At 33.3% G+C, this 26,828-nt stretch overlaps 1 protein-coding gene across 1 annotated transcript; it reads right to left on the bottom strand.

The window, feature by feature from the left end:
• Window positions 1–21,721: 21,721 nt before the first annotated feature.
• LOC129892150 (beta-galactosidase 15) lies at window positions 21,722–26,410 on the bottom strand. The gene is made up of 15 exons (XM_055967700.1): window positions 26,156–26,410; window positions 25,884–26,092; window positions 25,742–25,808; window positions 25,418–25,654; window positions 25,061–25,149; window positions 24,838–24,943; window positions 24,623–24,710; window positions 23,890–24,008; window positions 23,610–23,771; window positions 23,340–23,533; window positions 23,144–23,247; window positions 22,895–23,004; window positions 22,573–22,803; window positions 22,265–22,476; window positions 21,722–22,187 (listed from the first exon to the last, which is right to left on the bottom strand). Exons 1-15 carry the CDS (start codon window positions 26,348–26,350, stop codon window positions 21,803–21,805), a joined length of 2,508 nt encoding a protein of 835 aa, XP_055823675.1. The 5' UTR covers window positions 26,351–26,410; the 3' UTR covers window positions 21,722–21,802.
• Window positions 26,411–26,828: the final 418 nt, after the last annotated feature.

Consider the following 26,828-nt stretch of genomic DNA (forward strand, 5'->3'; position numbering starts at 1 on the left):
ATATAACATTCATAAAATTTAACCACCTTCTTTTACTACTTGTTTTACTATTGATTGTCTGGTGAAACTTGACTATTGCCTCACAATCTGTTCTTACTAATACTTCTTCTTTATTTAATATGTATAATTTAAAACTATTTAAACCATATATTATTGCTAAGACTTCTACATCTATACTAATCATATTTTCTTTTTCTCTATATTTACCACTTTGATAAGCACATATTTTTTCTTCAGTTTTACTACTATATTTATTAGGTCTGGTTTTAAAACTGCTCCCCATCATAATTGACTTCCATCAGTTTACACTATTAAATAATCGGTTTCAAGGAGACTTTGTAAGTCTGGTATATTTTTGACCTTTTCTTTAATTTGCTTAATTAATTTGATGTCTTCTATATTAAAATTTTTCTGTCATTTACTTCCTGTTTTAGCATATAAAGGTCCTGCTATCTTGCCTATGTCTTGGATAAAATTTCTAGCATAATTTACTAGTCCTACATTTTTTTGTAAATCCTTTGTATTATCTAATTTGTCTGGCATGTCTAGTACTTTCTTAGCTATATGTGGTTGTAATTTTATTTTTCCTTCTCCTATTGTTACTCTTAATAAGTTGATATGGGTTTTGCATAATTCCATTTTTTTTACTAATTATTATTCCATGTCTAACAAATAACCTAAAGACTGTTTGTAAATGTCCTAAATGTTTTCTTTAATTTGCTTAATTAATTTGATGTCTTCTATATTAAAATTTTTCTGTCATTTACTTCCTGTTTTAGCATATAAAGGTCCTGCTATCTTGCCTAAGTCTTGGATAAAATTTCTAGCATAATTTACTAGTCCTAGAATTTTTTGTAAATCCTTTGTATTATCTAATTTGTCTGGCATGTCTAGTACTTTCTTAGCTATATATGGTTGTAATTTTATTTTTCCTTCTCCTATTGTTACTCTTTTTTTTTTTTTTTTTTTTTTGGGAACAGACCCTACACGAGGCTCCCACCTCTCGTGCACAGTCAGGGGTTAAGCAACACCCCCAAGCCTTAACATAAATAATCAAAATAAAAATACAAGGAGGGGGACATAAACCTTACCTCCGATCCTATGGTGGTTCATAAGTCGGCTAACCTATTAAGGTCGGCTAACTCATCCCCGATACAAAAAGAGACTAACTATAACTAGAAAGCAGTAAACCTGTGAGAGGACTCCTCCCGGTATAATTCAACTATGAAAGCATAAATGAGGGAGACTCTCCCCTTCCATGAGAAAACGGAAAGTAACCTACACTAGTCCTATTCCAACTATGCTACATACCAGACATAGCTTCATTGAAGAAGAACAAGTATACGAAACTTCTATCTCGCATGGGCTGGGAAATTCTTTTCATCTTTGCTCTTTTTAGTCTTGTCGTACCAAGTAGGTCCAGGTGAAGTGTGCCTTTGTATCATGATTACCAGCTAAGGAGGCTGAAAGGAGAGGAAGTATATGGAACTATAGTAGCCAACAGCCTTGGAGTTTTTGTGGAGAATCTGTTGTTGCTGATGCTGTTGAACTTCATCTTTCAAGTCTGCACCTTCAGCTTCAGCTCTGTGGTTGAATTGTTGTTTGGTGTGTGGTTGAGCAGTTGTTTGGTGTTGTGTTCCCACAGTATGTATATGAAGTTGATGGAGATGTAACATGTTACAGCTACTCATGATAGTGTTGTTGGTTCTTGGATGTTGTCTCTGAGGTTGTTAGAGTTCCATCTTAGTTCCACTGTTGCCTGTATCTCCAACAACCTGCACAAACAAACAGGCAAACACACAATTCCAAGAGCAGGTCCAACAGTTCTGACTGTGGTGCCAATCCTCTGTTGCAGCTGGCTTCCTTAAATTCTGTATTTGCAATATTGAGAGTCTCCCATATGTTGTTTGATGTTGTTGGTTGTTGCAGTATGTCAGTTCAGCAGCTTCCATGTGTAGGAGTTCTTTAGTATACCTGCACAAGCAACTAAAATGAAAGCAGACAAACCTGCCAATCTGCAAGTTGCTGGAGCTTGCATTTTGGACTTGTAAGTGCTCCTTATGTACTGCAGATTGTTGGAGCTCATTTGGTGTACCAAAGCTCATCATTAATCCTATACTTAATGAACTTAAAGTTGCCACCTGTAGGCAGCTTCTTGTTGCCTTCAATGGAGAGATGAGCAGCTCCTTTGAAGGTATTTTATGTGCCTGCACATAACAAATGCAATGGGGCTGCTGCAGCTTAGTTACAGATGTTACAGGGAGGGTGTTGGCATGAATGAGAGTCTGACTATTTGGTGAAGTCCTAGCATGCCAGGTTGTTGTTTCTCTTTTGTTGAAGTAAGTTGAACCTGTAAAGACAAGTGACAAGAAGACAAACAAGGAGGATAGATGCACAGGCTCCTGCAGGTTCTTTTGGATGGTGGTCAATTCCTTGGGATACCTACACAAGTAAACAAAACCAAAAAAATTCACAAGTAGACACTTCTGGATGCTGCTGTACCAGGTACTAGTGACTTGTAGATGCTCATTGTGTGCTGCATATGCTGCATACTGCTGCTGCTGTGCTGCATTAGTAACTAACAAGAAGGCAAGCAATTGTGGTAGTTGAATAGGCTGGTGCAGGTTTGTGTGCAGCTCCTTGTTGCTGCCATTGTAATTAGGCTGCTTGTTGGTCTTTGTTTTGAAGTGGTTCAAATTCTTGGAGTACCTGCACAGACAAACAAAACCAACAAACCACACAGCCAAAGAAATCTGCAAGTTGCTGTAACCATGTTTCTTGTGTGCTGCAGGTTGGTGGAGTTGTTGCTGGGGTGTGATGATAATAGAGAGTGTGGTTGGCAAGCTGAGTGTGCTTCTCCATAGAAGCCTCAGGTTACTGCAGCCCTCATAGCAGTGCCAATGAGGTTCTAAACAAAAACTGTCAACCAAAGACAAGCAACAAAGCAAGCAGGTGCTGAGCTGCTGCAGGTGTTGCAGGTGTTGAGTTGCTGCAGGTGTTGAGCTGCTGCAGGTGTTGTCCTCTATGTATTTGTTGTTAAAGCATGTTGGTGTATATCTCCAACAACCTGCAAATACACAGCAAATAACCAAGGACAAGCAAAGACCTGTACAGGTTAATATAAAAGAATGGATCTCAAAGAGAAATTTGGAGCCTGTTAGCATTTCTATTATTACTCTTAATAAGTTGATATGGGTTTTGCATAATTCCAATTTTTTTTACTAATTATTATTTCATGTCTAACAAATAAGCTAAAGACTGTTTGTAAATGTCCTAAGTGTTCTTGTATGTTTTTACTAAATACTAGAACATCGTCTACATAAACTAGGACAAAGTTTTTATAGTCTCCAAATATATTGTCCATTTTTCTTTGGAAGATTGGTGGTGCTGTTTTTAACCCAAAAGGCATAGCTAGTCATTCAAAATGTCCTTCGGGACAAGTGAATGTCGTACATTCTATACTTTTGGGGTGCATTTTTACCTGCCAGTATCCAGATTTATAGTCAAATTTACTAAATAATTTTTTACCTTGTATTCTATTTATCAACTCATTTTTGTCTGGTAGTTTATAAGCTTCCGTTCTTGCATTATCATTTAACCTTTTGTAATTTATTACCATTCTAGCTTTTTCTCTATCTGCTCACTATGATTTCTTATCATAAATGCAGCAGATCTATGTTTGGAAGTAGACCTTCTTATTACTTATAGTTTTAATAATTGTTTAATCTGTTTATCAAATTCTTTTGTATCTTCAATGTTGGCTTCAATAGATGTTGTTTTTATAGTGTATTCTGAATTAATTATATCTAATTTACATATTATCTTATTATTTTCCCAAAGTACTAATGATTTTTCACCAATTATTTCTATTTCATCTAGTATTGATATTATATTGTCTAAATCCATAGAATTTTTTATTGTTCCTAGAGCATGTATTCCTTTTTGAAAATTATAGAACTCTGTTTCTATATTTATTAAGGTATAGTCCTTTTCTATGTCTTCCAAGTATGATTGTTCTAAATACTCTTCATCTTCTTCATGTATGTTTTGCAAGGTACAACTATTTTTGGTGCTGCAGTCTGTACAACAAATGGCTACATCTTTTTTAGGGACTGTCATTAATTGAGATTTGCCTTTAGAGGGTCTGTCTTGAATTTGTACTGGGGTATATGTTGAATTTCTAAATAACATTATCCCATCTCTGGAAAACAAGCAACTTCCATTGTTTTGTATAAAAAAGTGCAATCTGATTACCAGATCTGTTTTGATATCTAAGTCCTTTACTAAAATTTTATACATATTGTATGTAGGTTTATAGAATTCATCACAAGTATTAATAAAACTTATTTGGGCTTTGTCTATGTAATGGTTGTAAAAATTATAGGTTCCATCCATCTGTATTGTTGATATAGGTTCTTTAAAAGTTTTCAGCAATTTTGCTGGTAATATCTTCTTGTTTATAAGGCAACTCGTACATCCTGTGTCGACTAATGCTAGAGTTTCTATCTCTATGTCCCTTATTTTAATTCTTGCTATTACTTTTACTGTTTCAATTTTTTTATCTTCATTACATATAAGGCTAGTGTTGTTTTCTTCTATATTCTTTAGTTCAGATTCTATATTGTCTAAGTATATTGTTCCATGTGCTGTTTCTTCTATATCAACTTTATGTTTTCCTCTTTCTAGATAAACTAGTCTTTGTTCTAGTTCTTTCGTCTAGTTTCTAGAGTTAACAGTCTTAAATTAGTAGTTGAGTCTTTTAATGGTAGATTGTCTTGTTGTTTACGTAACTTTATTTCTAATTTAGCTTTTATGCAGGTTATACATGCCTCCATATAACATTTTTGGCATTTAGCTCTATTTATTCTACTATGATACCATTTACATATATTACATTGGTTACTATCTATCCCCTTATGTCTTTCAAAATGATGACTACATTCGTGTCCTATATTCATCATAGTACTTAACTGTAAATCTTCTAGGTTTAACGTTCCTCTTTCTATCCCTAATTCGTTTATGAGATTTTCTTCTTCTGAATTAGATGATTCAGACTGAGTTTTTTCCGCTACCTCAATACTTACTATAGAATATATATACTTTCGGTATCTGACATATCTTCATCTACGTTAGTAGGGTTTCTTGCAATTCTTCTACTAATTGAGAATTTTTTGTTCTACTATTATTTCTTTTGGGACATGTATTAGCTAAATGTTCTATACTTCCACAGGTGTAATATTCTAATTTATTTTTATAGTTTCTATCAGTTTTATATTTTCAAACATGTCTATCTCTATTTAAGTAAGGCTTTTTGGCTAAGGATCTCTTTAAATAGTATTTTTTACGTTTGTATGGTTGTTGGTTATAACTTGGTCTTCTTTTATATTTTCGTTGCTTTTATGGCTTTTTATCGTAACTTTGAGTTGTATAAATTACAAATTTATAGAAATTCATTTTATTTTATTTTAGTTATTTCTGTATTTGTATGTTTGTACATTTTGTTGTAGTATTTCCATTACATGCTATATCTTTTGTCCTATTGACCATAGGGCAGTAGGGTTTTGTTGTACCCCTAGTATTTTATACCATCTTTCTTCTATTTCTCTCTCTAAGACTCTGGATAATTTATGAAATAGTTTTTTACCTAGTTCTTCATCGAAAGTATTACCACTCACTGTACAATAGTAAAAATACTTTTTAAGGAAGTCTTTAATATACATCTAATTAGTAATGCTTAATTGTTCTAATTTTATAACTGCATTTCTTTGTAGGGCTAATAGTCCACTATTTGGATCTTCTCCAGTTAGCAAGACATGTATTTTATTAGCAAAATTATATGGGTTTGGTCCTAATTCTATTAGACCTTGAAATTCCTGAGGATAGGTTTGTTTGTATGCTTCCCATACAGCTTTACAGGATTCCCATAAAAAACGTTTCTAAGTATCTATACATAGTTTCTACGTCTGTTTCTTGATAATTCTTTATAAAATCTGCTACAACTATTCCTTTCCATACATCAATAACTGTGTTCCACATTTGTGGATCATGAGCAGCTATGTTAAGTATTTTTCCTTTATTTCCTCCTTGTAATCTTATGGGTTCTTCTAATTGCATCCTTCTTCCTGCTGGTTCAACATTATCTTTTATTTTTGTATCTGTCGTAGGCCATGCTTTTCTAGGTAAATTTCCTGTACTATGTGTCATGCTAGGTGATGCACTAGTCTGTTGGAAAGGACTGGCACTATGCGCACTTGTTGCTTCATTCATTAGTTCTTTGTAGCTTATTATAGACTTTGTATCATTAAAATATTCAAAGTTATCTATGGTAGAGGTGTCTTTTATATCATTATCTTGTATTCGGTATATTAGATTATCATCTCTTTCTGGACATAACCTAAAATGTTCTATGGTTTCCATGATGTCCATTTTACCCTTTTTACAGCCTTTGCATTTAAATGTACTATATCTATTTTCTTTGTATATTTCTTTTGCTTTTTCAATAGCTCTTTCTACCGCACAGCTTTCTTGTAAGATTTCAATATTCATGAATGTTTCTTGTTCTATGGCTATTGTGCTTTCCGTCTCCGTATCATCTACTTAGTTTTGGCTTGTATAGTTATAGTCTGTAAATCTTATAGAAGTCTCGCCCTTGGAACTAGTATACATTAAGTGGTTTTCTGGTATAAATACTTTTGGTTTACTTAGTTTATCTAGGTTCCATTCTAAACCTACATATTCTTCTCGATTTATTTTTATTGGTTTTATTAGTTTAATCCCTTTATTACCCTTTACTTCAACAACATCATTAACTTGAAGTCTGAATTTAGTGTTGCTACTCAAAGTCATTTTACCTATAAAACCTATGCACATTAATAAATTATTGCCACGGTTCATTTCTTCGTATCCTTTAGTCTGTATTTCTATTTTGATGTGTTTACCGAATTCTTGGAGGTTTATTAAAAAGTCTGGACTAATGTAAAATATTCCTCCATTATTGGTCATATCTACTTCTGTTAGTCCGATTATGGACTTTTTTAAATCTGACCACCTATCATCATATACTACTACTAATACTTTAGATCCTAAATTTTTTTTAGTTAGTTCTTTTATTCCTATGACTATTAATCCCATATGCATTAGCATTAATGAAGGGGATCTGATGGTTTTCAAGGAATTTGAAGTTACTAAATTTAATATTGAAAAGTTTTCTCCTATAGCAGAGATTTGTTCTTCTCTGTAATGTCTATATAACTGATTATTTTGAGAGAAATATGGAACTTTGTATAAAGTCTTTGGATTTAATAGTTGTAGTTGATTTTGTTGTAATATTTGCAAGTCTCTGTCTATATCTATTATTTCATTAAGTTCTTGATTTTGTTCTTCACTAGGGTATCTCCGACGAGATAAAATTCTGGATATAAGATTATTTCCTATTCTGTTATCGAAAAAACTTATTCTTTGATTATTTTCTTCGCTTGCTTGTCTTGATTCAGGTTGTAAAAGTTCCATGGTTGTGGTCTTTTAATAACCTGTATTCTTTCTCTTTGTGGAGTTATTTCTATCATTTTTAATTAATTCACTAAAGCGTCTATTGCTCGGTTAGGTAATTATTGTTTTTGTACTTCGGGTTGCTTTTCTTTGAGTATCTTGTCTATTTTAATGTTTAAGTCTATTAGCAAAGCTATTATTGTGCTATTTTGTTTTACAATAATTTTGTCTGATACCAAAATAAAACGATGTTTCAATTAGTTTGATGTTTCAATGTAAATAGGTTAAGATTCTGATTTGTTGAATGATAGTTGTAAATCCTACTCAGTACTCCATCTCTCAACTTGTCTCATCATGTTTATCTTTTAATTTTACCGTAGTTTCCCTTTTTTTTAATCTTAAGTACGTGGCGTTGTTTCACCAGATCTACGAATCTCCCGAAGGGCTCTTTCGGTTGACAGTTTTGGTTTCCAGCTGATATACTTTCATTTTGTTGTTATCCTGTTCATTTCTTCTCCTCAACTTATATTTTTAACAACTTCATCATTAACCCCACCCTGGACATACATCTGGCCATAATTATGTCCTTTGTTCAGGCGGACTATCAATGCCAATTCCTAGGAATTTATAGGTTAATCCATAGTCGTTGTTAAAAAGTTAAGAAGCTAACTATATACTAAGGATAACTAGTTTAATTTGTACAACAATTTACATCATAAAGCAGTAAACTAAAGTAAATGCATATTTTTTGGGGAAAACGTAAGTGTAAAACTTATAAAGACTTGCATAATTTCGACTAAGAGAGGTTTCCCTTTCGGTAACCCCGAAGGTCTTGAAGTAAAAATAAAGTTTACACACAAACACACTTTATTTTATTTGATATACAACTTTGTTACAACCAAAGAAAGACTTTGAGAATGGTGGGATGTTTTAAGAAGGGAAGGGGAATATGTTGGAGGTTTCTCACACTAGACTCGGAGTATTTCTCTCTAAAAACTCTTCCTTCTAACTTACACACTTATCTTTTATATAGAGGTAGAGATAGTGAACCCAAGGTTTGAAATATTTCTACGTGGCCTTATTCAAAATGGCCGACAACTTGATAAGATTCCTTAATAATGCGCGTCGGGTGCTCAGTGGGCTCCATCATCACATGCATTATTATTTCATCTTTTGACTGACTACTGACACGGACAGATGCGTGCTTGTCAATAGTTTTTCCCTTTTTTGGAGGGTAATGATAAAGTGACAGCATTTACAAGACACTTGTGGGCATACCCACATGGCACACTATGTTCATACATTATTGTCCCTTATATTTACGTCTTTTTCATCTGGATTAGTTGTATCGTCTTTGTCGTTGTCTTCTCAGATAGATCTTTATTCTAAGTATCAAGATTATGAAGGGCAATAGAGTCAAAACTCATGCCTGAGTCATCGTCTTCATATGGGTCTTGAACATCTTGATAATTACTATACCCAAAGTCTCCTTCTGAACTTGGTGTTCTTATTAGGCTGGTATTAATATCCTCGTCTGACAGGATTCTTTTGTTCTCCGGATCAAGACTGTCTTTACTAATAACATGCTTATCACGTCCTTGGTCTTGAAAGAACTGTTCTAGAGTCTGCTTAAGTGGAGACTCTTTTCTAAAATTGATTTGTTTCTCTAAAAAGTTGAAATTAATATTAAACCATCATTTTTCGACAAAACAGAAATGACGACTCTGCTGGAAACTTAATTAGGTTCAAACCATTATATTTGTTTGACTTATTTGACTAACTATTTGAGGATATAATAATTAGTAATTTATTTTTGTTTTTTTGCGTTTAATGTGTTTAAATTTCAACTATTAAATTGTCATTACATGCATAACATCTTTTCTGCCACATGGCCTTTTATTTTTTTTACTTAAATGACGGTTATACAGGTCATAGCTGTTGAATCCAAAATGTTCCTAAGAGGTACCCGGTGAAATGAGTTGGCCACTGGATGGTCAACGGTCGCTAACTTCCCCTAGCCCAAGTTGTCCGCTTGGGTCACTGATACATTTCAAAATAAAGTCCACTCTTAGTCAACCTAATATAGAGCGAAGTCAAATCCCTTTATTTAGCACATTGGACTAAGTTGACCCAACACCCAAGGCGTGTTGGACCCATTAGAAACACCACCTTAAGTCCAAAAGGCCCACAACTCAATTGGACACTCATGGTTATGTGTTTAATTTGAAGGATGTATGCGCTGTTGGACAAACTGTTTTGCCTATAGGTTTGGGGTTTTCCTAATCCTTTGTATGTTTTGTTGATGGCTAGAAGATTTTTGAGTTTCGGCATGGTCACCAAGACTCCCGATCTCCTCCATATTTGGTGGAATAACCTTGACCCTTATCAACAGACTCAAGTTACGATCCATCTAGGGCATCTCCAGTCAATCATGCAACTCCAAGCATGGCCCAAGTTCATTAAGGTCATTACTTGATTGTGGGATAGCGAAAGAATGGTCTTTCGATTCAAGGATGTTGAAATGACACCAACTATCGAAGAAATTCAAGATTGCCTAGAAACTATTGGAATGTGTAATAAGTGAAAGCATAGTCCTGACCATCACATTTTGATATCAGACAAGCCGATTAGCGATGAAATAAAGAATATGCTTCTACTGGTGTGATCATGAAACTCATTGGGAAACCTTCTATAGTATCTCTAATTTCCCCAACACTCGAAAACCTTCATAAATGGAATGTTTGGTGTGTCTAACCAATCTGCATTTACCAGTAGAAGCATATTCCAGAATTGTTTGGTGTGTCGAACATTCCATTTCTGGGAACCATGGTATTTCCTTGGGATAGAGATAATGAAATCGACTCTAGAATTGTTATGACTATGCATGCCATTTTTCACGTCGTCGGTGGGTAAAATCAAAAGAAGAAGCATTTCACTTGGTTCCAATCATTCTAGCTGATATTTATCGATCCTTAAGTGAATGCAAAAATGGACATAAGTTTTTCCAAGGATGTAACCTTTTCTTCAATGGTGGATGCCAAGCATCTGGCTAAAAATTCAAAGGAGGGTCCACAAGCTTTGGGAAAGCAGGACGGGACGGATGACATTTATCACCATGAATTCAGTTTGAGTTTCTCAAATTTCAGGATTCAAAAAGCAAGAAAAGGATGGGCTAAAGTTCTTTAAGATTTAAAGGAAGATAACATTCATTGGATGTTCGAAAACTTTAGATCTGATAGGATAGAAACTTGAGATCTCAGATATTCTTTTTTGGTCCTTGGGGGCATTAGGGCAATGCAACCTTATATTCCAAATAAAGTAATGCGGCAGTTCAGGAGGAAGTAAATTGTACACCAGCGAGGGCACACCAACCAATATGTCATCGATTATGACGATCACGATATAGTGCCCTACGCTAAAGAAATCCTCAAAGAGTAGGCCAGTCATTTATTTAAAAGAGAGCATAGCTGAAAATAGGTATGAAGCTGGGTACGACGAAGAATCCAAGGCATGGTTACAAAACTAGGATGTGCTGTAATGTTCTGAAGGAACGTCAAGGAAAGTTACCTGGTGATAGGTTGGGACTGAAACATCTAGTAAAAATCTCGATGGATACCTGGAGTATTTACGGTCAATAAAGAATAGGTATGGAAGCGTGTTAGACCCTTAACTTTTCATTTAAATTAAGATATTGAGCCCGTTTGGATTGGCTTTAAGTTGGTCAAAACCAACTTAAAGCCCATTTTTAGTTTTTGGACGTGTTTGCCTAATGCTAACTTTAAGCCATAAAGTTCTTAAAGTCAGTCAAAAATGAAAAGTTAGAATTTCTAACTTTTTTTTTCTAAGTGCTTAAAGCCATTTTGTTTGACCATAGAAATTACTTTTATATCCCTTATATTTTAACTAAATTCCCAAACCACCCTTTTTATTCTTTTAACCCTAAAATTCAAACACTTATTTTCAACATAAGCACTTTTATCCAAACACTCAACTGCTTATTTATAAAAATAACTTTCAGCACTTCAAAGTTCTAAAAGCACTTCATACATAAAAATTACTTTTTAAGCCCATCCAAACGGGCTCATTATATTGTCATAGTCATAATATTATGTTGCTCATGAAATTTAATCTAATTTTAAATATTATGCTTACTTTAGACGTAACATATTCCCCTTTAGGAAGATTAACTTTGATAGTTGAACAAAATGATAGTATCTTGAAATATGAAAATATACCTCGACAGATAGTCGATGTCTCGAACTAGCGAGGAAGTGGTGATATCACTTGCCAAGAGGGCAATTCATATTATATTACCGGAAGTGGTGATATCATTTTCTGAGAGAGCCGTTATCATATCATTGTCAAGAGGGTCATTCATATTATATTACCGGAAGTGGTGATATCATTTGTCAAGAGGCCATTCATACTTTATTACCGGAGGTGGTGATATCATTTGCCAAGAGGTCATTCATATTTTATTACCTGAAGTCATGATATTATTTGCTGAGAGGACCATCATCATATTATTGCCAAAAGGGTCATTATCATGTCATTGTCAAAAGAGTCATCTCATCATATTATATTTTCAAGAACCATCATCATATTGCATCATATAAAATCATCATATATTTCATCAAAACTGAAGGAGGCTGGGAAATGTATTATAAATCGCATCAATTTCTGAAGTGTGTCTTGTTTGCTCTACGTTAGAACTGAAGGAGACTGACGTACCGACATAGTAAAGACACTACTTTTCCTATTTTAATAAAAAAAATTACTAATGAGTTTTATCTTAGTATTTATCGAGAACATCTGAAAGGACGCATTCTCAATTAAACCACATGTGTGGACATCATAAAAAAGGATGTAACACAACGTGGAGCTTTTTCTTAGCAGCGAACTGGACATAATCTGAAGGGAAGTATCAAACTCTTAGGATACGAGTTGAAGAGAGACTTCCACCACAATCAAACCACACCCTTATTGGAAGGCATGTGGTATTTCTTTGAGTTTGTCATTTTCAGTTTCGCATCTGGAAAACTTTGACTCTTATAGGAGGCAACTTTCCAATTTGAGTGACGATGCTCCAAGAGCTTTTGAAATTATGTACCTGTAAGTTCATACTTATGGATATAAAGAGCTCCACATTCATGGCTAAAAGGTTGCAAGCCTCTTTTCATACTCAATTTATTTGTCACTCCTCCCAATCGAAGATTATCTTAGCATAAAAGATTTTCGTTTCAAACGATCGAGTCGAAATACAAACAGTATGATTCCCAAGTTTAGGAATATGTAGGCGGGATCGATGTTGAAAACTCGACTGTACTCCAACAAACTTCCTTATTCTGGTCCCAAGCTTTCCGATCTCTCCGTAATTCAACACCGAGATGGCTTTTTGAATTTTTTAAATTCGTGCGCCAAATCAAGCGTCTTGAACTATAAATGGTCTGAATTCTCATATAGTCTGAGATATGTAGCAAACCCAATACTAGATTCCGACCATAATTCCAGAGTCCGTATCAAAATTCCTTTCAGAAAGATGAAGATGTGGTCAGTCAAAATTGGATTCGTCAATTTTCTTTGACCAGGATCTCTTTCATCAATCCGATCAAAAAAAGGGACAGTTATTAACATCCAATTTTGAACCTCTACAATGTAAATTGATTATCGAGCTTCTTCAATTTTAAACAATTTGAAGTGATTAGTTTATTAAAAAAATCAAAAAAAATATTTGTTCAAGTTGTTTTAAAGTCATTTTGTCATTTTTATGATTTTTGAATGGTATATTTTAATATGAATTCATGTATATGATTATTAGCTTTTTATATATATTCAAAAATAATCTCAAAAAGATTTTATTTTTAATTAACTATCTCGTAAAGTAGTGGTTTATATTTTTGAATTTATTAGTTTATAATTAAGTTGATTAATTTATTTTATTTGAATAAAAAAGGTCGTTAATTAATTAGTGTTAATTCATCTTATTTAATTTTAGCCGAATTTGTTAATTAATCTCAATTCGATTAAATTCTTAACTCATTTTGGCTATCTTGAATCATATGATCACTTTTCTTAATTGCAATTCTAGCCCTTTAAGCCAATTTTTTCCTCCCAACCCAACTCATTACACAAAGCCCATTCCATACAATTCCATACAACTCCTCCAGCAAATCACTAACTGACACCCTTACCCCAATTCTTACAATTGACAACACCTACACCACTACTTTTCCTTAATATTTTTCCTTTTACTTTACATCAAATCCCTTTTTTTCCTTTACATCGCATCACATCATCCTACCCAACTTTACACCTCACACCTAACTATACAATTTCCTCTATTTTCATTTCTTTTCCTCTAACCTCACGCACACACACCATATTCATCTTCTTCACCACACCAACAACAAATTCCAGCAGCAATAACTCATTGCAGTGACGCGTCCCTCTCCATATTTGACATTTCATATACCTTGAGCCGTAATAGTTGACTGTGTTTTAAAGTTGCAAGTTTTTTGCCCAAAAATCTAATCTGAATCGAATCCGAATTTTTAAGGTATGTTTTTCTTTTACTTTGACTTCTCCTCCATATTTTTTTTTCAATCTCTCATCTCCCACTTAAATGGATGTATTAAGATTCTAACCTTTTTATTTTTAACTATAAATACAGGGTATAGGTGATTATTTTGAAAGGGAGAAATAATTAAGATTTACAGCTTGATTTTTGATAGTGAGAACAGTGTTTTCAGGAAATCAAACCCACGAAAGCTTGAGCATGAGATCTTGAGATTTCTTTTAGTTCTTTGCTTGCTTGTTTTCTAGTGGTGAGAAGTTTATCGCCTTCAAATTTGTCGTCTTGATCGTTGCTCCAAATAAGGCAATTCTTTTCCAATTTTTTTTCATTTTCATATGTTTTAGTCATCTATTTTATAGCTTAAGTTATATTTGTTATTTAGATTAATTATTTATTGATTAGTTCCTTTTTAAGTTTCTTGTTTTTTCCTATAATTTAAATAATATATGTTGGGTTAAAGAAATTTTGATCATGTATGAGTTTTTTTGTTTATCCTTACATTTTCTTTTTCTTCATTTAAATGGATGATTGTCATTTTTTTTCTATTTTTTCAATGTTATTTTGTACCAACTAGGTAATTTTAATGTGAAATAAAAAAAATATGTCACTGCTTTTAAAGTGTGTGTGTGTATATATAGAGAGAGAGAAAAAGCTTTATCGCTTATGCGCATATTACACCATCTTATTCTATTATTACTTTATCTTATATCGCTTTCTTGACTTTGTATTTCCCATATTAAGGCACTTATAAGATCTCCTTTGTAAGAATGCATCGTACACATCCATTTGCTGAAGATTCCAACTCTTTGATGCTGCTAATGCAATTACAAATCTCACAGTGATCATTTTGGCCACTGGAGAGAAGGTTTCATGATAGTGAGGCCTTCTTTTGGCTATACCCATTTTCCACTAACCTTGCCTTGAATCTTTCAACATCTTCGTTAGCTTTGTACTTGATTTTATACACCCATTTTGAGCCTACTGCATTCTTCCCATTTGAAAGATCAACAACCTGCCAAGTATGATAATCTTCCAAAGCCTTAATTTCTTGCTTCATGTCTTCTATCCAGTTGCTATCTCTTGAAGCTTCTTTGAAGGTTTTTGGTTCAGACAAACTTGAGAATTTGGCCAAATAACTTTTGTACTATTTTGATGTTGCTGCATATAACACATATTTATTCATAAGATAAGTGCTAGTTCCATCATGACTAGCATTGGAAATGTAGTTATTCAATCATTCAGGCCTCTTAGTAATTCTAGCTAGTCTTGCATTCACAACAGGAGGAGTAATAACCTGCAATGGAGTTTGTTCAACAGGAGTAGCAGCATAATCAATTTCAACAGGTACTTCACTCTCTGTTGGTACTTCTTGTGTATCGGCACGAGGAACATATGCTGAAGGATTGCCATTGCCATTTCCATTTCCATTGCCAGGTGACAGGGGGCCCCTTGCTCCTACTGGTATGGATTTAAGAAGATGAGGCTGGACTGGAGGATCAGGATATATGATATCTGTTGGGCCTGGTTGAAGGAAAAAGTCAGGACCTGATTCTGAGGTGGTGAGAAAAGGAAACTCAGTTTCTCTAAATACCACATTCCTGCTAATAAGGAACCTATTAGTAGATAAGTCAAGTAAAATGTAACCCTTTTGTGTTTCTGAGAATCCCATAAAGACAGTTGTTGTGGCTCTGGAGGTAAGCTTGTCAGATCTTGGTAGTGTAGTGACATAACATAGGCAGCCAATGACTCTGAGATGATCAATAGTAGCCCTCTTATGAAACAGCAGTTCATATGGAGTTTGATTCTGCAGAGTAGTTGATGGCAACCTGTTCATGAGATAAACTGCAGCCTTGACACAAAACCCCCAATATTTAATAGGAAAATGAGCTTGGAATTTGACAGCCCTGGCCATTTCTAAAATTTATCTGTGCTTCCTTTCAACCACCTCATTCTGCTGGGGAGTGTGAGGATAGCTGCTTTGATGAACTATGCCTAAGCTATTGAATAACTCATAGCATTGTGAGTTGAAGAATTCAGTGTCATTATCCTATCTAATAGTTTTGATTCTACAATTGAACTGAGTGTCAATATAAGCAATAAATTGTCTCAAAACAACAATTACTTCAGTCTTCAATTATAACAGATAAATCCAAGTGTATCTTGTGTGATCATCAACAATGGTGAGGAAATAGTTTTTCTTATCAAATGTAGGAGTTCTATAGGGACCCCATAGGTCTAGATGAATCAACTCAAAAGGCTTATCAGTTCTAGAATTACTTAAAGGAAATTGCAATCTAGTTTGTTTTGCCATAGGGCAAATCTTACAATGGTTATGAATATTGACATCAATCTTATTTCTGAACTCTGGTATCTTTTTCATAGTAGAGATGGAAGGATGACCCAGCCTCATATGCCATAAGCTGCATCTCTCATCAACAGCTGCTAGGTGGACCTACTTTACACTTCCTTTTTGCTCTGCATCTTCATCTAACCCTTGAAAAATATATAAACCTCCTTGCAATCTACCAATCCCCTTCACCCTGCCACTGTATAGATCCTGAAAGATACAGTGATCAAGGAAGAAATTGACTAAACAACATAACTCCTTAGTCAATTTTGACATGGACAGAAGATTGTATTTAAAATCTGGTACAAACAGCACATTTGATATTTTTCCTTTCCAAATAGTTCAGCATACACTGTATGTGTGATTGGCACTGTGTCTCTATTTGGCAAATGCATTTTTAAACCTCTACTAGCATGTGTATTATGTATGCTCTTTAACAGTTTCTCATTTGCAATAACATGGTGAGAGGCACCAGAATCAACTATCCACTCACACTTTTCTAGCTGAGACAGTAGACAAGTTATAGTACCTATTATATGAGCTTGATATTCTTCAGAGTATTTGCCATCTAAGGTATAATGGCCACCTTTGCTATCATCTCTCCTATTATCATCGGCATATTAACTTCGATTGTCAATCATGCCTAAGTGTTTTTCTTGAGAAAGATCCACATTGTTGGCAACTGTAGTATGTGTGTCTCTTCTCCATCCTTCATTATTGTCTCTTTTGTATCTATCTTTGTATGTGTCTTTCTTTCAACCCTTACGATGGTTGTTATGCCCTTCATAGTTACCTCTCATTCTTTTGCTGAACTTATTGTCTCTTTCTGCAGGGTACCCAATGATTTTATAGCAGTCATTCTTTGTGTGATTTCTCATGTGACAGTGCTCACAATACATGGAGCCTCCCCTGTAATTGTCTCTTTTCTTAGCCTGCATCGCCATTGGATTAGACTTCTCAGTGTTTGCCTGCTGACTTTCATCTTGCACTATTAAGGCATACGCCTGATTCACAGTTGGTGTGGTGGATTTCATCAGGATTTGCCTCTTGGCCTAATCATATGACTCGTTCAAACCGCTTAAAAACTGCATTAGGCTTTGTTGCTGCAAGTACTCAATGTAGTCTCTTGACTTTGGACAGCCATAATTTAGAGAAGGAGTTATCACATCAGATTCACTCCATAGTTCTTTCAGCTTAGAGAAATACACTGATAGTGGATCAATTCCTTGCTTGAGATTCACAGTTGCTGTGTGAATTTGAAATATCCTCACACGATTCACTTTATCAAAACTCTCCTTCAAGTCTTCCCAAACTAGATGCGCATCTGATGCATAAATGATACCACTGAGCAGATTTTTCGACACTGTGTTCATGATCCATAAAAGGATGATTGCATTCACCGTCTCTCACTATTCATGAAGAGATTCATCAAATGAGTCATTTGTACATGTTCCAGTCACAAATCCCAACTTCTTCTTGGCCAAAAGCGAGATTCTCATGGCCCTGCCTCAAACTCCATAGTTTTCAGATCCGATGAGCTTCACCGGTGCAAGCACGCACCCCGATGTGTCCGATGGGTGCACATATAAGGGATGGCCATATTCTACGACAATCCTTTCATGCGAAGGGTGCGATTGTGACGGATCTGCTAGCCGTTGACCGTTCACCATTTTCAGCTTTCCTTTTGATGTTTTTCAGTTCATGCTTCGATTGAGCTCTGATCCTTCACTGTAGTTCTTCAATTCGAGCTTCAGTGGTTGATTGATTCTTCAATCCTGCTCTGATACCATGTAGAAATCACCATTGCAGCAGCCTGAGAGTTGCAATTTCTAGAGAGAAGCTTGAGAAGAAGAGAGTAAAGGTTAGAGAGAGAGGAAAGTCTTATTATGAAAATATCTACACACATTTTGACTACTTATACTTAGCTTTACTAAGTATAGTCTAATCTCAACTAACTTCCTTAATTAGTGTGGGACCCACATCTAACAAACACACACATATAATACTAACACCACTAACTAACACATTATTTACACCAACTAACTATCATCTACACCATGTGCTTATATGTGCATAGCACATGTTAATATTCAATAGTTTTCATTCGTAATATTAATATATTCTAAGTCAAAAATTTGATAAGATTTGTAATATTACAAATTAGAATGAATCTAAGTAATTAACTTTTAAACTAGTGATATGTTTTTGTAAATTATCCTAAAAATATTATTATTGTTATTAATATAAATGGTAAATATTTTCTTAATATAAAATATGATTTTCCTTTTTTTGTGAGCTCAAAGAGCCCACAACCAGTAATAAAAAAACAGGTCCAATGACATATTAGGGGCACACAGGTCACAGGGTGGAGGCGAAGAACCAGACCGGTAATGAAAATAAGGTAAGTTACAAAGTAGACGAATGTTGGAGTGGTTTGGTAGGATGGATGCATAGAAAAAATAAGGGAGAAGGCATAGATTTATCCCTAAAGTTGTCCTCAAAATTCAAATACATGCTAAAATTATCATGACGATTTATTACACAATTTTACTACTTATAGGTGAATTTAATATCACCCTGAGACGTGAACACCATTCTCACTGTATGTGGTGTGATATACTCGCCGCCATATCAACGCTACGTCAACGCCATGTGAGAAATTATAATTTTTTTTCTTTTTTTTTCTTTTTTTTTACTCATTCACTTTTCTTTGTTAACTATATTTTACACTAATTTATCTCTAATTAATCATTAAAATTTTTTAATAATTATATTTTCTTCATCACTAAACCCCGCTCACTTCATCTCTCATCACGTCGAAAAAGTCATGTGTGGCTGTCTTCGGTCACCATCGATTCTTCGCTCTTCACCACTATCAAATCACCTTCAATTCTTCTTCTTTTTCTTTTTCGCCACCCACCACCACCATTATTAATATTGATATCTTCTTCTTCATCACCTTCAATTCCCTCTTTTTTCCCATCCGCCACCCACCACCAACAAATTCACCACTATATTTTATTTTTTAAACCCAACAATTAACTTTATCAGCCACCAATAAAGCTGCTTTTATCACCAATTTCTTTAACCTCTGTTATAGCTTTCTTCATTGATTTTTTGGCAAGGTGAGAGAGACGTTTAAAAGAGTGAAGGAAGAGAGAAATCGGATGATAATGTTGTAATGTTTTATAATAATAGTGAAATTAATAGGAATGTGTCAGTTCTTCTTCATTGATGTTTCATTTGGTATAGAGAAATCAATTGATTTTGGAGCTTTCTTCTCCACTAGATTTTGACAAAGTTATAGTGAGATGTAATGAAGAAGGTGAAGATTTTGAATGTTGATTTTTAGAACCTTCAATAAAGGCTAGGTCTGTTGGGCCAACTTGGTCCAACCCGTGATCTGATGAGGTTGAGGTAAGATTTTAGAGCTCATTTAAAAATAGAGCTTTTAAGCCCAACCTAGATAAACCCACTAACATGTAGGGTATAAGCAATGTGGATTGGGTTGGCCCATTGATCAAATTAAAAATAATTAAAAATAAAATACGATATTAATTATAACAAGAGTAGTCCAAACTTAAAGTCTTGAACCATGCATATAAATAATATAAAGTTCAAAGACCCAAATATTAAAAATTATTTTCGTGTACTATTGTATACAAAATATTTAAATAAAATGACAATGATTTCAGATTGAAGTGATACAATCAAGTCTTTACTTGAAACCAAACTTAATAAGTAATATTACGATTATTTTATTTATAAATTTGAGACCTGGTTAACAAGTAGTAAACATCATTGTATAAATTTGAGACCTGGTTAAGAAGAAGAAGAAGAAGAAGAAGAAGAAGAAGATTTTTAACTGATGCGCTTGATTTTTATTTTTGTTTTATTTTTTTGCTATGTCGATTTTATGGGGTGAATAAATTCGTTTTGAAGTAGTAAATATGTGTAATAAATCGTCATGATAGTTTAAGCATGAATACAAATTTTTGGGACAAAATCAGAGGGAATCTACATGTCTTTTCCCAATAAATAATGTATGCATTAACTTTATGTACTATTAATTAATTCTTTAATACTTTCTTTGATACATTTTTTCTACCTATGCATAATTAATACTTATATTAATTATACACTCTATTTGATATTATGTTATGTATAACTAATATGTGGTATTAGCAGTGCAAGGACTCTTAATGTATGCAATAATATGGTTAAAGACATAATTGCTCCCGAGAATTTTTTTCACATACTTTCCACCATATTTGTGGATGGTATTTTTGTAAAAATAATAATATATTTTAGAAATTATGTCATTATTTTTATTACACTAAACCAAACATTGCATAAGAAATAATTTCAGGATAACTAATGTAAACATAATTAATATCAGTATTACTAATGTCACTGTTATGAATCAGGGTCGTCTCAACAGGTCTGGAGGCCTAAGTTTTAGTGCTTGAAATTTGAAGAAGATACCAAAAAACAAATTTAATTTTTTTATAAACACACGGTGATAGATTTTGTATAATGTAGAAGGTTTGATCGTTTGAGAGACTTTAAAATATTCAATAATGGCAGAATAAAAATAGTGAAAGAGGAATAAAAATAGTGAAAGAGGAATAAAAAAGTTAAATATAAAAATAATAATGTTGGTTCATGATAATCGTCAAAATATAAATGAGGCAACAAAATAGATAGCCACATAAGAAACTAGATAGCCACATAAGAAACGATGCTACAATTAACTAACACTATTTCATTCTGAATTATTACAACAATCTTTATATTAAATGAGGTAAAAAAAATATTTATATTTTCTACCCAAAAAATTCTTTTCAAATTTATCAATACATGAGATTTTTTTAATAAAATATATATATACATACATCTTTTGGAGAAAGAGGGGCTCCAAAAAAATTGAGACCCCAAGCAATTACTTTAGTGGCCTTATGGTCGAGACGGCCCTGTTATGAATACGCCATATTCAACACTATTCTTTTACATATATCCTATCAACCCCCCTATAAATTAGAAGAAATAAAATCCCGCAAATAAGTTGCCGGAAACACCTTAGCTTAAATAGTTGAGGCGTGAAATGTATCAAGTCTAATCCAAATATATATACATGCAATTGGCACAACTTCTCAATTTATATGAGGTTTTCTTATAAACATAATAGGCAGAGGGCTCAAAGGAAAACATTGAGAACAAAAATGTCCCATCTAAACTTTAGTATTATTATAGGAAGAGTTTGAGACGAGAGTAAATAAAAGCTAAAACGAACTATTTAACAAAAACTTGCGACTAATCTATTTGCGGAATGCTAGGGAGAAAACTATAATAATATAGCAACATTATCAACAATAGTAAGCAAGTCTAGCTAGCTAGCACACAGCCTCCACAATGAGTCTCTTGCCATTATTACCACAATTAGTCAATCCAAACACACTCTCAGATGCTTGCAATGAACATTTCTCCTTTCCAACACATTCTTTTTCAACAAGAGAAACAACATCTTGCTCACTTGAACAACTTCCCTTGGCAAACGACCCACAACTTCCTTCTGCTTCACCAAAATTGGCAAAACGAATAGCGCTTATAGGACGATCATTGCATGACAATTCCATTGTTTTGTTCTCATAAGCACTTCCACATGCCGTTCCAACTTCAATTGTTTGGAAGTTTACAAGTGATGGATTCCCACCGAATTCTTCGAATAAGACCAATGTATTCTCGTCGCTAGATAAGAACGATCGTGGAACATGGTACCTGCAAAAACAAATTTCAAATAAATCTATAGTATATAGAAGTTTATAAATTGATGAAGGATGTATAAGTAAACGAACCATCTTTGAGTAGGCTTTCCACATTTGGAAGTACATTTGTCAGCAAAATATGGACCACGATAATCGCATGGATCAGTAGAACAATTTCCCTCAGCCAAATAACTAGGCCAATAACGACCTATACTTTGACCATTAACCCATGCAGTTCCCTTGCCCAAACCTTGCATGTCCACAACAACTGGAGCATTTCCTAGTGGAGCTTTGAACGTAGTCTAGTCCAAAAAAATATACATATATGTTCAAAATACAATTAACGAAAATAAGAAATTAGCGACTAACAAACAAAGAATGAGATTTTCTAGTGTTACCTTGTACCATGTCATCATTCGATTGATTGGAACATCATGGGAGTCCCATTTACCTGTATTGAACTTTGGATTTTCATCAATTAACTTATTGCTCATACCATTTAAACCTACCTTATATGACCATTTGTGAGAAGACAAATCCTTAATGATAGTCTCATCACCCTTTTTTCCAATAATTTCAACTGGACCAGGGATTCCACTTTGAATTGTATCAAAGTGAGCTCCATAGTTCTGTTAATTAACAAATTCAACAAAAATAAAAATTAAAACACTTGATTTGGTTAGTACATAGTATAAATTAATAACCATTTAAAAAAAGTACCTGCAAACCAACAGTAGCACTTAGCAATGATATATGATTCTTTCCAGGATTCAATTTAACCTTCTTTTCGAATACATAGTTGAAGATTCCATATGTTGCCCACTCGGAACCTACATAATTTTATTCATAAAAAAAATAAAACTAAGACTTTCTATTGAGCGCATAGCGGGAGCTTTAGTGCACCGGGTTGCCCTTTTTTTGTTATGTTAGTTGTAGTGCAAGGTATTATAATTCAAAAAAAAAACTTACCTAGATATTGTCCATTGACATAAGCATGAAGGACGTGGCCACTGGCGTTGACTCGTAGGTTCATATCATCACTCCAGATTGGATGAGTCTTGTTGATATAGACACTATTTTCATTCAATACATTATGTCAAGTGTTTATAACTATATAGAAATTAAAATGTAATGTTATTTGTAGATAGCTAATAAGGTAACTTACTTTGTCATGTACCACATGTAGTCACTAGTATCATTAACAACCTTTTGATCAAGCAATTCATGAGCAGAAGATTGACCTCTTCCAAGAATAATAGCCTCATCAATCCTCTCAGGTCTCCATGACCATTCAAGAGAAATTGGTTCGCTTTCAGCATCGTTCAGTTTCTTCACCATAATCGACGTTTGAGTATTCACCTAAAATCAAAATTAAGTTAATGATCTGAAATCAAAATTATAATGTTTTTTGTTTTTCTTTTGGTTAATTAATTACCTTGGCTGTGTTGTAAACTTCAGTCTTGCAATCTGGAAGAATGCTAACAGACCAAGCTGGAACATTGTAGTTGACATCTTTATATGTGATGGTTGCATCTGTGGTCTCATTTGAATTACTAAAGAAGCAACTTGATTGTCCCTCCAATGTATACATAGTGACCTAAATAAATTAAAGGTGTATAAAAATGAAAAAAGTTAATAATCTAGAAATAGGAAAATTCATAACATCTCTTTTTTAAAAAATAAAATATAATTAAATAAACATATTTTCAACATACCGCAACAGAATTCTCAAGATTAGTGTTGTTGACATTGCCACTAGTCAGAATTTTCTCCATGAAATGCAACACATCATGAAGTTCCTTCAGATGACCATATTTTGGCTGGGCCAGATTTCCTTGAATATATTAAACCAATGCAAATTAATATAACAAGGCATTAACGTTATCCAGAAAATGTAAAAATATTTATTTAGATTTCAATTAACAGTAGAACTATACATATTACAAGTAATCATGAAAGATTAACAACTTCATAACATCCAACAATGCACAAAAGATTAGTTAAACATTGAGAATTTAAACAATCGTACATTATGACACATAAAGGATTTAGCGGCATTATTTAGTGACAATATTATATTTAGCGATAATAATAAATATCACTACAATAAAAATGATTTTTAGCTGCAATTAATTAATGACAATAGTTTAATTGCCACTAAATATGTTTTTTTAGAGGAAATTAGCACTCTTTGTAAATGCCTATAAAATCTATAACGACATTGAATCTAATGATAATTAATTAATATCAGTAAAGTCTTTAGCAATTTTTGTTAATGTGAATATTTATTGTCGCTAAAAATTATTTTAGTTGTGTGTACAAGTATTTATAACCAAGACTCTATAGGAAGATTGTTTTAGCAATTCTGGATACAATGATATTAACTCAATCATCATTAAGAGAAAAATCTTTTAAAAGTAAGTCTCTTTTGTTACAGTGGTAACTTACCAAATTCATCAAGGGGTGCATTATAATCGTATGTGGTCGTAATATATGGACCACCAGATGTTCTACCAAAATTTGTTCCACCATGGTACTGAAATAGTATTATTGACGAAAAGATTGTTACTTTTGCTGAGTATTAATCAATTAATGCAATACATATCATAAACCAAAATATTATAATTATTATGAAATAAGAGAAGATTCAGATGATTGCTTACCATATAATAGTTTTGGAATGTTCCACCAAATTGGAAAAATCGTGCAACAGAAAAAGCAAGGTCCTCGGTTGTTCTTAAAGGATCTTTGCCACCCCAATTCTTGAACCTTTTTAAAATTAATTAAATAAAAGTAACACGCTCAATTTTCAATATTAATACAATAAAAATGATTGAAAAACTATATAAATATCATCATATTTACACAATCCATTAAAAAGCTTACCATCCAGTCCAATTTTCCGTCCACATTTTTGGGCTATTTGGATTGTTGGGTGTAAACTCATCACAGTAATAACCATTGCATGTGTTTATCTGGAAACAAAGTATATATAATTCTATTAATAGAACATAATTTTTTCACTCAAAATTAGATAACTATAGAAAAAGGCATTGTGGGGAACAGATTCAGTGAAAAATTTCTAACTTTTCCATATTTTTTACAATTTTTTTCTCATCAATTCAGTCAAATTATCTACGGAAAAAGTTACTTAACATTTTTCAATGACAAATTTAGTGGGAAAATAGTGATTTTTTTAGTAGTGTATGTTAGCACTGATAAATAGAGAGAAATTAAAATTACCATGGGTTGGGGAGCATCAGGTTGTTGGCACATGACCCATGGAACACCAACATTAAGTGATTGAGCCATATTAGAACACCATTGAACATAAGCTTTGCCAGCATCACCATAAGCTTCTTGTACATTTCCATATTCATTCTCAATTTGTGCTAGAATTATTGGACCTCCTTGAGATGCAAATAGCTTCTCTTGTTTTACCATGTCTACTATTAACTTGGTAAAATTTTGCATCTCATTCTGAAATAATAATAATAATAATAACACCAAGTGAGCATAACATTATTTAATTATTAGTACGTTTGTAATTCAATTTAATTACTATACCATGTAAACTCCGTTGGCTGTGCGAAGCTCAATTCCAGGCATATTATGCAACCATACTGGAAATCCTCTGAAGAAACTTTTACAATTTAGTATTTTGTAAAATTATTAAGAAGAATGTGTTACTAACTATTGACATACGTACCCATAGTTCCATTCAGCACAAACATAAGGTCCAATACGAAGAAGAGCGTAAAGTCCTTCATCTTGAATTGTTTTCAAGAACCTTATGAGATCTAAATTACCCGAAAAATCATATTCGCGACGAGATGGCTCATGTGCATTCCAAAATACATACGTTTCAATTGCATCCAATCCACCTTCTCTTGCTTTCTTTATCAAATCAGGCCACATCTACGTAACAAACATGAAATTAAATACAAAGTAAGGTTTACATATACTATAATTTATGTATACCTCGGCAGTGCTCCTAGGGTAATGAATGGAACCAGATAGAAGAATTCTCCGTTCTCCATTAATAGTAATAGCTCTTCCGTCATGAGAAACTTGATAAGCATGAATAGAACTAACAATGAACAACAAAAATAAACAATACTTGATGATGGAAATGGCCGTCAAATTAGAACTAGGAATAAAACCTGTAACACTCATCCTTGTATCCTTATAAACAAGTTGCAATTTTATTTGAACTCAAATTAAATTCAAATTCAAATAGTTTATAAGTGGTTAGGAATATGATTTCTTTTTTCATATATATATATATATATGTATATTAAAAAAATAGAATTGTAATATAATTTTTTCCTAAAAAGAATAATCTTTATCCTACAACAATATGTGTTTATCCAGATATTTAAACGGAACTTTTAATAAATTTATTTTTGAACTAAATTTGGATAAGATCAAATTAAAATGACACAGTAGTATACCAGACTTCTAATTATTTAAGTTACCTATCACACTACGACAGAAGAGATTAGTGGCAATAAAAATTTCCGCTATTTTTTCATTGTATTTTGGTTTGGAATAGTTATATATTTTTGAGGAAAACGATGGAAGTTTGAATGGTGTTAATTATACAATTTGGAAGGGAAAAATAAAAGATTTGTTTTATGTCAAAATTTTTATA

This window comes from Solanum dulcamara, chromosome 6 (assembly GCF_947179165.1).
Source record: "Solanum dulcamara chromosome 6, daSolDulc1.2, whole genome shotgun sequence".
In the NCBI taxonomy this organism is placed as follows: Eukaryota; Viridiplantae; Streptophyta; class Magnoliopsida; order Solanales; family Solanaceae; genus Solanum; species Solanum dulcamara.